We start from the raw sequence: 15,574 nt of genomic DNA on the forward strand, positions 1-15,574 counted from the left end.
AGTGAACTTCAGGCCAATTCTTTCTAAATCAAATTGAAGGGGACCGGCAAAGCCTCTGATTCTCTCTGGGTCAAACATTAAATGAGACATTCAGTCTAGAATGCATAAGGGTTGACCTGTCCCTTGCTGCCCCATTCCCTAGGCCTCATCCTGATCTTCCAGAAGTTCTTCTCAGAGACCACGTGGAGTATTAAAAGAAATTAGACCCAGGAGTGAGAAGTGAAGACACTCTCCAAAGTGTCTTATTAGGACACAATTCTTCTGCTCTTTAAAAAACCTCGACTATGTTGATATACAAGGATCTGCTCCTTCTCAAAGAGAAGAGAATGTTTAAGGAAGAAATATGAGTAGTTCTTTTATATGTAAATTTGCTCTAGAAATATTGCCAACTTATTTGAGAACCACACCCTAGTTACTAAAGTCAGTCTGCATTGTGGACATAAGTAAATACAATTGCCACCAGTGCTGGACCTTATCACCTCATGCGTTCATCCATCCATCCATCTTTTCTATTCTTCATTTATCCTTTCAAAAACTTGATTGAAACCTGCTATATATACTTTTGGTAGTATGTTAAGTATTACAGGTGATTCATGATGAACAAAAAACACTGTCCATGCATTTGCTTCCTAACAATACTGCTGAGAAGAAAGGCACATGCGTAAATAGCAATAAGACGGTAGGTGACAGATGGGATAAAAAGAATGAGAGGGTATAGAATAACAGAAATTGTACCTAGTTCTGTGATAAGGGTTTTACAAGCTTTTTCTTACCTAATCTTCACAACAGCACTTTTAAAAAGATATTATTAATATCTGAGCCTATATAGTGACACTCAAGAGTCTCGCAGCTGGTACTGGAGTTCCGCAAGCAGGCTGGATCCAATTCCCATGTACTTGGCACTCTGCCTTCATGGTATCAAGAAGGAGGGCTTAAATGATAAAGGTCTCAGAAAAGGTAGAGAGGATTCACCAGAGCAGAGGACGTCATAGGCTGGGGGAATAACATGGCAGGGAATGGAGATGGGAATGTCCAAGGTGTGTCCAGGAAATAGGAATTACTTCAGTGTGGCTGAAGTAGAATACCCAAAAGCTAAGACTTGCAAAAATATGATAGGGCCATATTACAAACAGTCTTGAATACCATGTATGATTTACCAATCATTTATTGGTAAATAAATCAAGTGTCTGATAAATATTTGATTTACCAATCACATTTATCAGAGCACGTTAATATAAAAAATACAAGTATTTTTTATGAATGTCTCTACTGAGCGAAAACTTAAATATACACCCTAGGTAACTATCATGGCATGCATCCGTTGATTTAATTGCTTGCCTAATTTTCTTTCTCGCCCAGTGTTGAATCCACTGTACTTAGCACAGTGTCTACTGTATGTCAGGCACTTGCAAAATATTTCTTGAATTAATGAATGAGTGAGTGAATGAAAGGATAAGTTTGTAAATCTCTAAAACAAGACAACTGGGTTTTAATCTTTATGGTCCCTTACAACTCTAGTATTATGATTCTATGAAATCATTTTCAAAGTCTGGTGTCAGAATTTGGCTCTCAAATATTTGGCAATAGAGAGTTCTGGGAAAAAAGTTACACTCTAGGAAACTAGATTTGAACTGTTAAAAGAGAATAATTTATTCCCCCAAAGCGAATAAGAATCCTGGAGTTTTTCCCCATCCGCCCATAAAGACCAAGGGAATTGAAGATCTCTCTAATTCCCCCTTTCACATCCCTCCACTCTCATAGCTTACTTGGCATTTCAGTTCTCTTCTCTTTGTCTTTAAATTAACCTACCCTTAATGCTATTGCTTCAATGGTATAAACATTTATTAAATACTGTGTGAAAGTATCATGCAAGATACTTTGATGGCTGTACATGAGCCAATCTGAGTTCTTGTTCTCAAAGAGTTAAGATCAAGTAACCATCTATCCATACATCCATTTGCTGTGGTCTGCATATTTGTATCACCTCAAAATTCATATGTTGAAAACCTAATGACCAAGGCAATGGTATTAGGAGATGAGGCCTTTGGGAGGTGATTGGCAGAGCTCTCATGAATGGGATTAGTGTCCTTATGAAAGGGGCCCCAGAGAGCTAGCTAGCCCCTTCTGCTAGGTGAGGATATAACCAGAAGTTTGCAGACTGGAAGAGAATCCTCACCCAACCATGCTGACACCCTGATCTCCAACTTCCAGCCTTCAGAACTGTGAGAAATAAGCCACCCAGTCTGTGGTATTTTTGTTATAGCAACTTGAACAGACTAAGACACCATCCACCCACCCTTCAAATATTTAGTGAGCACCCACGATCATATTTTACTGATTCTAAGATGTATATCTCCCCTCCCCCATTTTAACCAGGACATTTCTTACTATTAATTGCATCAGATATTGGCAGTGTTTTTTCTCTCTCAGTAGAACATAAAGTATCTTATAATTGATAGTATCTGAGATAGGATGAAATATAGTATGTCCCAGGCATTTATGCTAACTGAAGTTTTATTATTTTTTGTTATTTGAATGTATATTTTTTTTTTTTAAATGAGCATGATTTTTCATTGGTTCTAAGAAAATCCCTTGTCTAATCTGTTTGTAATATTTCCCCTAGAATGAAATGTCAAGAAAATGTATTGTTCTAAAAACATTTATGAACACTTCTTTTGTCCCAGGCTCTGTAAATCATCCTGAAAAGGGATGATATTAGCGCTTTTCTTTTTAATGGGTGGTGAGGTAGACAAAACAGTTTCCTTTACATATTTGAGATTATTGCTCTGCTAAGTTTAATTTAATTATGCCTTATCCACTTTGATATTGTGCACCAAAACACCCAGCTTTCCTAATCCAATTCATTCTGAGCTTGTATATATTTAGAAATGCAGATAACACTAAAATATATGTGTATAAATTCAAGATAATGTAATAAAGAATTTCACATGCAATACTTTTCAATAATTAAGATTTGATGGTAGAAGAGGAGGAGGTGAAAATGTTGCCTTGTGGTGACAACTCATGAGAGAGATTAATTCAATCAAACTGTGGAGAAAACAGAAGGTAAGCTAGTTATTTCCAGGTATTTTTATATTTAATTAGCTGAACAGTAAACTGGGCATCATTTACATTTATAAAGAGCCTTACACTAATAATTTTCTTTGGTGGACTGAAGCCAAGTATTAGCATACTGGCTTAAGTAATGGTTCTCAGGCTGGGGAGCAACATACAATGTTTAGGATGCTATCATTCATTCATTTAATAAATACTAAGTACCTAATATGTGCCAGGTACTAATCTGAGTACAGGATACATAGTACTCAGCAAGTAGACCAGACAAGACAGGCAAGAACTTACATTCCATTGTGGGGAAACAAACAGTAAACAAATCAAGATCAATATAATTCAAAGAGTGACATGAGCTACAGGAAAATAAACACAGAGTGATAGGATAAGGGATAGAAGAGTAGAGTTGATCAAGAAAATCTTCTCTGAGGAGGTGAGACTGGAAGGATGAGCTGTGGTAACAGCCTTTCAAGAAATTGAGTTTATCTTTTGATCTTCTCTCCCCACTTTGTATCTCCCCTGCCACTCCAAATTGATTTTGGTGCAACTAAGCTGTGGAAAGTTGCAAAAATGACCGCCATACTTTGCAGTTCTGCCCATTGAAAGGAGAAGTCCTTTTTCTTACCCCTTCCGTGCTGGCTGGCCTTGTGGCTTGCTTTGGCCAAAAGAATGTAGCAGAAGTGATCTGCAAGTTCTGACCCTAAGCCTCAAGAGACTTCTACTCATGTGTTCTCAGAACCTTTGATTGCCATGTGAAAAGCTTGGGCCACTTGGCTGGAGGATGAGAGCATGTGGAGAGAGGCCCTAGTCATCCTAGCTGTCACAGATGAGGCCATCATAAACCAGCCAGCCCTGGCCAATGCTCTAGCTAACTACAGATGCATGAGCAAGCCCAGCCAAGATTAGTTGAGCCTGGCCCAGACCAGGATAACTACTCAGCTGAGCCCAGCCAAAATTGCTGACCTGCCCAAATCATGAATTAAATAAATGGTTGTTCTTTTAAGCCACCTAAATTTGGGAGTGGTTTGTTATACAGCCTAATCTAACTAATGCATAAGCCAGTCAGTCTTGAGGTTTGAGACCTTGACTGGAGCCCTCCATGCAAGCTCAGGTCTATTAGGCTGAGAAAAGCAGGAAGAACCAGCCTGTGCTTGCCTCAGAATGTGCCTGAACCATTGGGCCAGTTCTGGAATTAAACCAGCCTTTTTGAAATATCTGAATGGAAAGCGTGAGGCCCAACCAACCATCAGAAAATTAGAGCTGAAACAAATTGAGAGATTATGTCATTCTTTCTTCTTCCTTTATAAGTGAGGAAACTGGATTTTAGAAGCTGTATTTTTTTTTTTTGCCCAGGTCAAAAGGAAGTAGGGTTTAATGGAAAGAGCACACGCTTTGAATGCTGAAGCCCTGAGTTCAAATTCTAATTAACAACCTTACTACCCAGCTGTGAGACTTGAAGCAATTTACTTCATCTCTCCAGCCTCAGCTTCTCATCTGTAAAATAGAGGTAATAAAACCTTTGTGAATGAGCCCACAGGAGAGCCTGATTGGGCTCCTGGGTGATGCCCACTGCCTGGCTGTTGCCACTACAGCGCTGGACTCCTTCAGTGCCAGCCTTGGGATTGCACCTCATCCTCACCTGGACGCAGCTACAGCTCCCATCTTATGTTCACAGTGGTTGGAGCTAATCGGAAGTACTTAGCCTTGTGGGTTTTATGTACTCTGCAAAGACTGGTGGGTATTCCCTGTGGCTGAAGTTTGGCTGCCATCACACTCAATCAAATTTCATGTTTATGGGAAATGAGGAATTCTTCCCAGTTATGCATCCTAGAGTTAACATGAGAAACTCATTGCAGTCTGAAATCTGACATTGGAGTAATATTGTCAATCCACAACTTCCCAACTAAGAAGCTAAAACCTTGGTTATGATGAGGATTAATGAAATCTGAAGCCCTTCAATTGAGCTGTCTTGGGATGCATACCTATTTTATCACATTTTCTGAAATTAATTTTGACATTTAGCTAATGTGGACTGTACCTCACATAAAACACAAACTATACTACCAAAGACTCATTCACAAAGTAACAATATAATGTGAAATGGAAAGTAATAACAGATCACTCTTTTATGTAACTGCCTTATAAAGTAGTTATTTCTATTGCTTAGCCATTGGGACTATGTTGAAATAGGGTATGTGTTCCTTTGAGTCAATGAGCACACGACTCCTATAAAATGAAAAGGGCTGAAAAATCATCTTTAAAAAAGAATCGCAGTTATTTCTCCAGCTCTGTGGGGATCTAGGGCCTTGAAAACACAATCAAGATCTAGACAAGACCTCATCTCAGGGCTCTGGATCTTACTGAAGAGGATCCTGTGTAGGTCAAGTTCATTTGCTTTTTTCTCCACTATAAATTTGAATTGTTAATTATGTTCTAACCTTATTGGGATAAGATAAAGTTAAGCAAAATGATTGAAAGTAGCTTTGCAAATTTATAAAGATGCATATTAATCTTTCTGATTATATTGGAAGCAGTCTGTCCTCTGACCTAGCCAAATGGGGCTGAGGCTGGTCCTCAAGCTCCTTAGCAGGAAACTCCCAGGTGGACTTTCCACAGCTGGCCTTTGGGGAATGGGCATGTCCAAGGCCAGCAGATGGGGGTATTTGCCGCATCTAACCCCAGTCCAACAGTGAGTTTGAGTAAGAAAAGAACAGTAAGTTCAGTGAAAGCATGGAAACTTCCCTGCCCCAAATGCTCCTTCAGAAGCCTCTAGCATTTTGTATTTGGAAGCAGGTAGGAAAAGTGCTCCCTCTGGTGAAATTTTTTCTTCCTCAAAACCAGGAAGCAAATCTGACCAAAGCAGCAGCAGTGGGCTTTCCCCAGGAAGTCTTCCACCCTCCCCCATCACTGCCCAGCCAGTCTCCCTAGCAACTGTCTTCCACACCTCATATGACTAAATCTTGTGGTTGACTTACGTAGTAATCCTGATCTAGACCTTTCCTCCCAATTAGATGTAATTGTCCAAGAGATACCTAGGAACAATGAGTTTTGAAATTATTTTAGCAGTAGTATTAATTTAAATACAGAAAAGACAAAAATTTACTTAGTGATTTTACTCTAGTACGTTGATCTAGTTTGATGCAGTTGGCATGTCTTAAAAAAGAAGCAGGAAAACATTCCAGACTATATCTTTTATTGGGTAATTGGTTGGTGCTGGGCATATGGCTTCCTCAGTGGCAGGAAGCTTGCCTGCTGGTGTATAGCAACACACGGGCAGATAAACCAAGGGGCCTTAACTCTTGGCTCTCAAACTTCACATAAATGCTGTCCCATTCCCATTCCCAAAGACAGAACACTTCTAGATTCTGGTAAGGCTTCATTCATATTAAAATCAACATTGGATGGTCCTTTTTCCCTATAATTAAAATCTACATATTTTAAAATTGAATTTTTTAGGAGTAAATGCAAAAAAAATATATATGTGTATATATATATATAATTACTACGGCAACTGGCTCTCCCATAGGCCATAGGAACTGCAAGGGGCAGGAGACAAAAAAGGAGGAGGGTAATGAGGAGGGGGTGTCTCTTGCCTTCTGCATTCAGGATGGGGCACTGTTAACCCCTCTAGGTCTAAGAGAGAACCAAGCCCCTTGTAATTTGCATGTTCTAAAAATTCAAGCCTGTCTGTATACATTACTTGTAGCTGAACATCTCCTCTTTCTGCCAAAAATTTATAATATTGGTATATGTCCCAATCCAAAATCTCACTGTTAGAACTCAGATTTTCAGGTCTCTCAGTTAGTCTCACTTTTTCCACTGGAATACCTTCACTTTTTTCCAATTTGTCAGCAACTGTGAATAGAAACAAGGCAGAGAATAGCCAAAATACACAAGGTTGCAAGAGACAACAGTCAACTCAGAGAAAATACTGTTAGGCCTGTTCTTAAATTGTGCAGAAATCTGGTCTACTAACAGAAAGGAAATATTCTTGGGAGATAGAAATTTGCTGATTTTTGTTTATTTGGTTCTGAGAAAAGTGCAAGAAACCCAGATATTCTTTGCAACCCGTACAAATATTGTATCAACATATATCAGACCTTACTGAAGATCTTGGCCAAGCGGGGACAAGGAAAGAAGCCAGATTTTAGGAGAAGGTAACCTACTGCCTCTCCCACTGATTATCCCCGGGACTGAAACTACAATATAAGAGCAATAGCTGCTCCTTAACACCTTCCTATGGATAGTCTGAAAATAAATATGAAGAGAAATATGCTTGAATAAACCTAACAAAGTGTGCACTTTGAAATATATATATATATAAAGTAATTCCAGTTTCATTAAGCATATGAAACTCTCTTGTTATATATGGCTTCTTATATTCAAAAGTAGTTTTTTTCCTCCTCCTTTCTTTTCTCAGATCCTAATAATAATGCCGAAGATGTATATTCCGATGTTATTCTGATTACAGAAACTAACCAAATGGACTTTACCTTATTCATTTTTTGGAAGACTTCTATTTAAAACTCCATTATGTAGTCTGGCTTGGTGATGTTGCAAGATGAAATGTTACATACAACTTTGAAAATGACTCTAGGAACATATGTTAAACTCATGTTCTATTTTTTGTAGACAAAGGATAGGGTAATAGAATAATGATTGCTTGAATTGCTCTCAAATGCAGTGATAGCGATCACCAGTGTATAAACCTTACATCTACTTCTTTAGAAATTTTTAACAAGTCATCCCATATTCTAAATGTTAGCATTAGGGGAACTGCTTAATATTTATTGATGTTACGTTCAAATTCTCAGTTTAAGGAAAGAACATCACAAGAACAAATAAAACACAATTGTTTGGGGACATGTACTAACAAAATAAAAAATGAGTACAGTTATTTAAAACTTTTTGAAAAGTAACTATTCAGAAATTAGAAACTCTACATTGTATTAAAAGAATTATATTATAACAGGTGTTAAAAGCATCGTCTCAACACTTTCATAAATATGTCAACTGGAATTGATTTATTTTTCTAATAGCTTTGCAAGTCTATCTTAAAATAAATTATGTGGATTACTCACTATAATCTGCCACTTTCTTGTAATGATTTAGGGCAACTTCACAATTCTGTAGAACGTTGATTCCTGACAAATATCTGTACCCCTAAAACACAGGCATATATATTCTTAATATTCTGACAATGCTGTATTTATAACACACCTATTTTGGCCCAAGAGTATTTAATTTACGAACCAAAATCATCTGGGACATCATGCTTCCTCCAGCACTTCCAAAAGTGTAATATATCAGTGCCTAAAGTAAAAAAAAAAAAAAAAAAAAAAAATTTATATTGGTCCTCTAAATTTAGAACTCAAACCAGTCGTTGCTTTTTTATTCCTAGCCCACCAGTGAACCTTGAATTACTCCAAAATAAGTTCCAAATTTCATGCTCTTCCTCTATAAAGATGGCTGCCATTTGGGGGAGTGCTTACTGAGCTCCAGAGTCTGTGAAAAGGGCATTGTACCTGATATTTCATTTAATTATCACAAAATCCCTGTGAGGTAGATACTGTCTACATTTAATGAAGAACCTGAAATATGAGACATTAAGAACCTTATGATATTTTAACCCTAAACTTCTCTGACTATTGAACTGGTGCTTTTAACCACCACACTGGAGTGAGCCCCCTTACCTAAAAAGTAGACTCTCTATTCAATGTACCCTTTTTAAAAAAATCAGTTTTGTTCCAGAAAAAATAGAATGACCTTACCTTAGCTTGATTGTATTCCATTCCTATTCCATAAGAAGACAAAAATCCTAATGCCTAAAGCCCAAAAGAAAAAGAAAAATTCAATAAATCCATTTATTTCACAATTATTCTTATCTACGTTGGTAAGGGATATTTTAACTGTCTGCTTCATAATAATCTGTATTGTGAATTTATTTTGTATGCTATACAAACAAAGTGCCTTTTTACACTTCTGCTAAGACTGAAAGAATTTGGAAAAAGTCACAATAGTGGGAGCTGTGTATAGTACATGTGAAAACTGGCTAATACTGAACTTTAGTATAAATTATAATAATAAAACATTATAAACCAATACTCTTTATGTGCTTGCCTTTCCTGGCAATGAAAAAACTTTTTTCCTTCAATATTTTTGAATTTTAATTTGGATATTTTTCTTCATAGTTTTAAAATAAAATGTGATGTATATAAAAAATTAAAACAAGAAGAACTATATTAAATAAAAAGTGAAAGTCTGATTACAGAGCAAGATGGTGGAAGAGGAAGGCCCAGACTTTGTTCTCCCACAGAGACACCAACTTGGCAACAATATACAGTCCAAAAAGCCTTTATGAGAACTCCAGAAATCAGTTAAGAAATTGTAGTAACCCAGGCAAACTCAAAGCAAAGTACAGCCCACTGAAATAGGTAAGAAAAGCCATTTTATTTAATCTGCAATTGCCCTCCCCCCAAGCCAGCAGAGGTTGGCGTGATCAGGAGAAAAAGCCCAACTCAGGGCTTCTCCTTTGGGAGGGAAAGAGAAGAGTGGAACTTAGATCCAATGTTCCAACTTTTGGGGGGACTTTCTGAGGGACTGGTTTCTGTCTTGCCTGACTCAAGCACTGACAAGGAACCAGGATACTTTGGATTTTTGGGGGGCTGCTAAGAACAAAAGATTACTCAACTACTTGTTGTAGCAACAGAGAATTTGCAGTATACTGCAGAGGGAATCCAGCAGAACTCAGCATAATCAGGAGAAAGTGCCCAGCTCGTGGCTTCTCCTTTGGGAAGGAAAAAAAGTAAAATGGGAACCCAATGTTTCAGCTTTTTTTGGGTGGGGGCTCTTTGAAGGACTGGTTTCTATCTCATTGGACTTAGAACACTGACAGAACTGGCATGCTTTAGATGCTGGGGACCACTAAGAACAAGAGAACTTAGTGGCTTGTTCCAACACCAGAGAACCTGCAGTATCACAATTAGACACCAGACAGAGCAAGACATTACAACCTCCTGAAAAAGAAACTGACAAACCTCTCTAATTAGGAAATTACCAACACAGAGATGACACATCCCCAGAAAAGATTTGAGAGGCCCCCAGAATCTTGAGCCATGCTGAACAGTGAAGGTCTTCCATGGTATAAGTCCAGTCTGCAAAGAATAGAAGTGGCTGTTTTTTCAAATGCATATATCACATCAAAAAATAAAAGGCACACAAAGAAACAAGGAAATGTGGCCCAATCAAAGGAATGAAATAAATCTCAAAAAAACGACCCTAAAGAAAATCTATAAATTACCAAAGAATTCAGAATAATCATCTGAAACTCAAAGTGTTACAAGAGAACACATATGAACAACTAAATGAAACCAGGAAAACAATGCAAGAACAAAATAAGAATATCCACAAAGAGATAGAAACTATAAAAAAGAGCCTTACAGAAATTCTGGAGCTGAATAATACAATAACAGAACTGAAAAATTCACTAGAAGGGTTCAACAGTAGAGTTGGTCAAGCAGAAGAAAGAATCAGTGCACCTGAACACAGGTCATTTGAAATTATCTAGTCATAGAAACAAAAAGAAAAAAGAATGAAGAAAGTGAAGAAAGCCTGAGGGACTTATGGGGCACCAACAAATGGATCTATGTATATATTATGGGAGTCAGAGAAAAAGAAGGGTGAGAGAAAAAGGGCAGATGGGGCTGGCCTGGTGGTGCAGCGGTTAAGTGTGTGCGCTCCACTTCAGCGGCCTGGGGTTCACAGGTTTGGATCCTGGGTGCACACCAATGCACCGCTGGTCAAGGCATGCTGTGGCAGTGTCCCATATAAAGTAGAGGAAGATGGGCACAGATGTTAGCCCAGGGCCAATCTTCCTCAGCAAAAAAGAGGAGGATTGGCATTGAATGTTAGCTCAGGGCTGATCTTCCTCACAAAAAAGAAAAGAAAAGAAAAGAAAAGAAAAAGGGCAGAGAGTTTATATTTTAAGAAATAAAAGCTGAAAACTTCGCAAATCTGGGGAAGGAAATGGGCATCCAAATTCAAGAAGCTTAAGGAATTCCAACTACGATGAATCCAAAGAAGCCCACACCAAGACACAATATAATCAAACTGTCAAAAGTCAAAGACAGAGAGAATCTTGAAAGCAGCAAGAGAAAAGACACTCATTGCATCCAAGGAAGCTCCCATAAGATTATGAGCTGGTATCTCTGCAGAAATGTAAGAGGCCAGAAGGGCGTGGGATGATGTATTCAAAATGCTGAAAGAAAAAAGCTGTCAACCAAGAATACTATATCTGGAAAAACTGACCTTCAGAAATGAAGGAGAAATAAAGACCTTCCCAGAAAAACAAAAGCTAATGGAGTTCATTACTACTAGACATGCCTTATAAGAATTGCTAAAGGGAATCCTTCAAATTGAAACAAAAGAATGCTAGACAGCAACACAGAAGCATACAGAAATATAAAGACAAATACAGAATATATATATATATATATATATATATATATATATATATACATACAAATACAGAATGCTGTAATTCTATAATGGTGGTGCATAAATCATTTTTAATTCTGGTATAGAATTTAAAAGATAAAAGCATAAAAGATAACTATAACTAAAAAACTATGTTATTGGATACAAAATATAGAAAGATGTAATTGGTCATTGATAACATAAAGTAGGGAGAGGGCAGAGCATATGTGATTGGATTTAAGTTGATATCAGTTTAAAATAGATTGTTATAACTATGTTTTACGTAATCCCCATAGTAGCTACAAGGAAAATACCTATAGAAGATGCACAAAAGAGAATGAAAGGGGTATCAAAGCATGCCACTACAAAAAAAAAAAATAAATGAAAAACGAAGGCATCAAGAGGGGAAAAGAAGGAGAAAATAACTATAACACAAACAAAAACAATTAACAAAATGGCAATAATAAGTCTTTCTCTATCAGTAATTAGTTTAAATGTAAAAGGATTGAATTCCCCCAATCAAAAGACATGGAGTGGCTGAATGGATAAAAAAATAAGATCCAATTATATGCTGTCTACAAGACACTCACTTTAGATATAATGACACATATGCATATAGACTAATGGGACAGAGTAGAGAGCCCAGAAATAAATCCTCATATATATGGTCAAATGATTTTCAACAAGGATGTCAAGGCTACACAAGGGGGAAAGGATAGTCTCTTCAACAAACGGTGTTCAGAAAACCAGATATCCATATGAAAAAGAGTGAAATTGATCTCTTACCTTACACCATGTACAAAAGTTCACTCGAAATGGACTAAGGACGAAACATAGGCCTGAAACAAAAAAAATTCCTAGAAGAAAAGAGCAGAAAACCTTCCTGATATTGGATTTGGTGATAACTTCTTGAATACGGCACTAAAAGTACAAGGCAACAAAAATTAAAATAAATAAATCAGACTACATCAAAATTAAGAACTTTTGTTTTCATCAATGGGCACTCTAAACAGAGTGAAAAGGCAACCCACAAAAATGGGAGAAAATATTTGTAGATCATATATATGATAAGAGGTTAATATCTAGAATATAAAAAGAGCTCCTACAACTCAACAATAAAAAACAAACAACCCAGTTAAAAAATGAGCAAAGGACTTGAATAGACATTTCTCCAAAGAATATATAGAAATGGCCAACAATCACATGAAAAAGGTGCTCAACATCACTAACTATTAGAGAAATACAAATCAAAACTATAATGAGATACCACTTCACACCCATTAGGATGGCTACTATAAAAAAACAAAAATGGAAAATAAGTTTTGGCAAGGCTACCGAGAAAGTGACACCCTGTGCACTGTTGGCGGGAATATAAAATGTTGCAGCCGCTGTGGAAAACAACATGATGGTTCCTTAAAAAATTAAATAGAATTACCATATAATCTGGTAATTCCACTTTTGGGTATATACCCAAAAGAATTGAAAGCAGGATCTTGAAGAGATATTTGTACATCCATGTTCATAGCAGCATTATTCACAATAGCTAGGAGTTGTAAGCAACCCAAGTGTCCATCAGCGGGTGAACGAATAAACAAAATGTGGTATACACACACAATGGAATATTATTCAGTCTTAAAAGGAAGAAAATTATGACCCATGCTACAATATGGATGAACCAATAGGACATTATACTAAGTGAAATAAGCCAGTCACAAAAAGACAAATACTGCATGAATCCACTTATACAAAGTCTCTAAAGTAGTCAAACTCTTTGAAACAAAGTAGAATGAAGGTTGGCAAGGGCTGGGGAGAGGGAGAAAGGGGGAATTGTTATTTAATGGGTATAGGGTTTCAGATTTGCAAGATGAAAAATTCTAGAGATCTGTTGCACAACAATGTGCATGTAGTTAACACTACTGTGCTGTACACTAAAAATGATTAAGATGGTAAATTTTGTTACGTGTTTTTTATCACAATTAAAAAAAAAGCAAAAGTCTCCCTTCATTGCCAAATCCCCATGCCTGATAATTGTCTTTCCAGACCACTTTCTAAGCGTTCACATACATATATGTGTAGTTTTTCTTAAATCACACTCCTTACTAATTTGGGGTACTGTTGTTATAATCTACTAAATTTTCTTATATTCATGGATATAAGTCTAGACTTTCTAGTTCCTTGGTTTTCAATCCTGGCTGTTCCTCAAGCTTCCTGAGGAGCTTTTAGGAAACAGATCGGGACCCTGCCTTGGGAAAATCTGATGCATTGTGTTTCAGAATGGGGCCAGAGCCTCTAGATTTTCAAAAAGATCCACAGTGAGTCTTGTGAACTGCAGGCCAAGGTCACTGCTTCTCAAACTTTAACATGCAACATGAATAACCCTGGGATCTCATGAAAATGCAGATTTGGATTCATTAGGTCTGGAGTGAATCCCAGGATTCTGTATTTCTAACGAGCTCCTAGAGGGATATACAATCTGCTGGTCAATGGACCATGCTGTAAGTGGCAAAAGTCTAGTTCTATCTGAAAATTTCTGGGCCAAAGCTGAACTATGTTGATCACTGTAGCTTAAGGTATGTTTTGATATCCGATGGAGCAAGTCTCCACTTATTATTAGTCTTCTTTCTCGCAAATTTATTTACTATTCTTACACCTTAACCATTACAGATAAATTTTAGTGTCTGTCTTCCAAGTGTCACAAAAATTTCATAAAATAAATACTTTTTTTCACTTGATATATCTTGGAGGTTTTCCCCTGCCAGTACTTACAGGTGGACATGCCATAATTTCATGCCATAGCCATTGTCCTATTGTTAGACATTTAGGGCACTTAAAATTTTCAGCTTTTACTAAAAATATTGCAATTCTTATACATGCACATGTATATATTTTTTAGAACAAATAACTGAAAATGGAATTGCTAAGTCAAAATGCATATGCACTGAAAATGTTGATAGATACTGCCAAATTGCCTACCAAGGTGTTATACAAATTTATGTTCTTAACCCAAAGCATGTGAAGTACCTATTCCTCCATACTCTCACTAACACTGGATATCGTCTATCTTTAAATTTTTAGTTTTGCCAATCTAATAGACAATAATGTCTTATTTTAATTAGGATTTCCTGAGTTACTAGTGAGGTTAAACATCTTATTTATTCACCCTTTCATTTCCTCTGTCATTTGCATATTCATAAACTTTGTCCTTTACTACTAGGTATATTTATCTTTCTTATTGATGTGTAGGAGCTTTTTATAAACTTTATATATGAGTCATTTGTTTGCTACATATTTGGTGAATATTTACTCCTAGTCTACTGCTTGCCTTTCATCACTGGTTGTACTACTTTATTATACAGAAGTTTTAAAGTTTTTATGATAAATAAGATTTGTCAAGTTTTCCTTACAGAACAAAACAAATATCAATAATAAATCCTCAGAGTGACTTTTCTGGGATCTACATATGCCATCTGTTTTATATTTTACATCAGTGAAACTGAATATGTCTTCATTTTGCCCTCTCAGATTATGTGTTTACTAAGTGGCTGCTGTGTATTAGGATGAAAAGAATTCTTACTTGACATCAGGTGTCCAGATCAGCGTTTCAAACTTGCCTAATCATCAGAGAGAGACAATGGAAGGGGAAGTCAACAAAAATGTCTTACTATATCCAAAATGAAATGCAATGGCCAAAATCAAGGACACTGACAATACCAAATGCTGGTTAGGATATGGAGCAACAGGAACTCTCATGCATTGCTGGTGAGAATGCAAGATAGTATAGTCGCTTCGGAAGACAATTTGGCAATTTCTTACAAAACTAAACCTACTCTTACCATGTGATCCATCAATTGCACTCCTTGGTATTTACCCAAACGAGATAAAAACTTACGTCCTCACAAAAATCTGCATATGGATGTTTATAGCAGCTTTATTCACAATTGCCAAAACTTGTAAGCAACCAAGGTGTCCTTCAGTAGCTGAATGGGTAAATAAACTGTGTTATATCTAGACAATGGAATATTATTCAGCA

General features: G+C 36.8%; 1 protein-coding gene across 1 annotated transcript in view; it reads right to left on the reverse strand.

Annotated features, from left to right (window-relative positions):
* The window catches only part of SEL1L2 (SEL1L2 adaptor subunit of SYVN1 ubiquitin ligase), a 76,078-nt gene that overhangs the window by 24,773 nt on the left and 35,731 nt on the right, over positions 1 to 15,574 (reverse strand). The window contains exons 4-8 of the mRNA XM_058562156.1: positions 8,841 to 8,894; positions 8,323 to 8,382; positions 8,151 to 8,232; positions 6,770 to 6,924; positions 6,045 to 6,101 (exon numbers count right to left, since the gene is read on the reverse strand). Of these exons, the coding sequence (XP_058418139.1) occupies positions 6,045 to 6,101; positions 6,770 to 6,924; positions 8,151 to 8,232; positions 8,323 to 8,382; positions 8,841 to 8,894 (408 nt within the window). The remainder of the gene's footprint in view (positions 1 to 6,044; positions 6,102 to 6,769; positions 6,925 to 8,150; positions 8,233 to 8,322; positions 8,383 to 8,840; positions 8,895 to 15,574) is intronic.

Source organism: Diceros bicornis, chromosome 19 (genome assembly GCF_020826845.1).
Source record: "Diceros bicornis minor isolate mBicDic1 chromosome 19, mDicBic1.mat.cur, whole genome shotgun sequence".
NCBI lineage: Eukaryota > Metazoa > Chordata > Mammalia > Perissodactyla > Rhinocerotidae > Diceros > Diceros bicornis.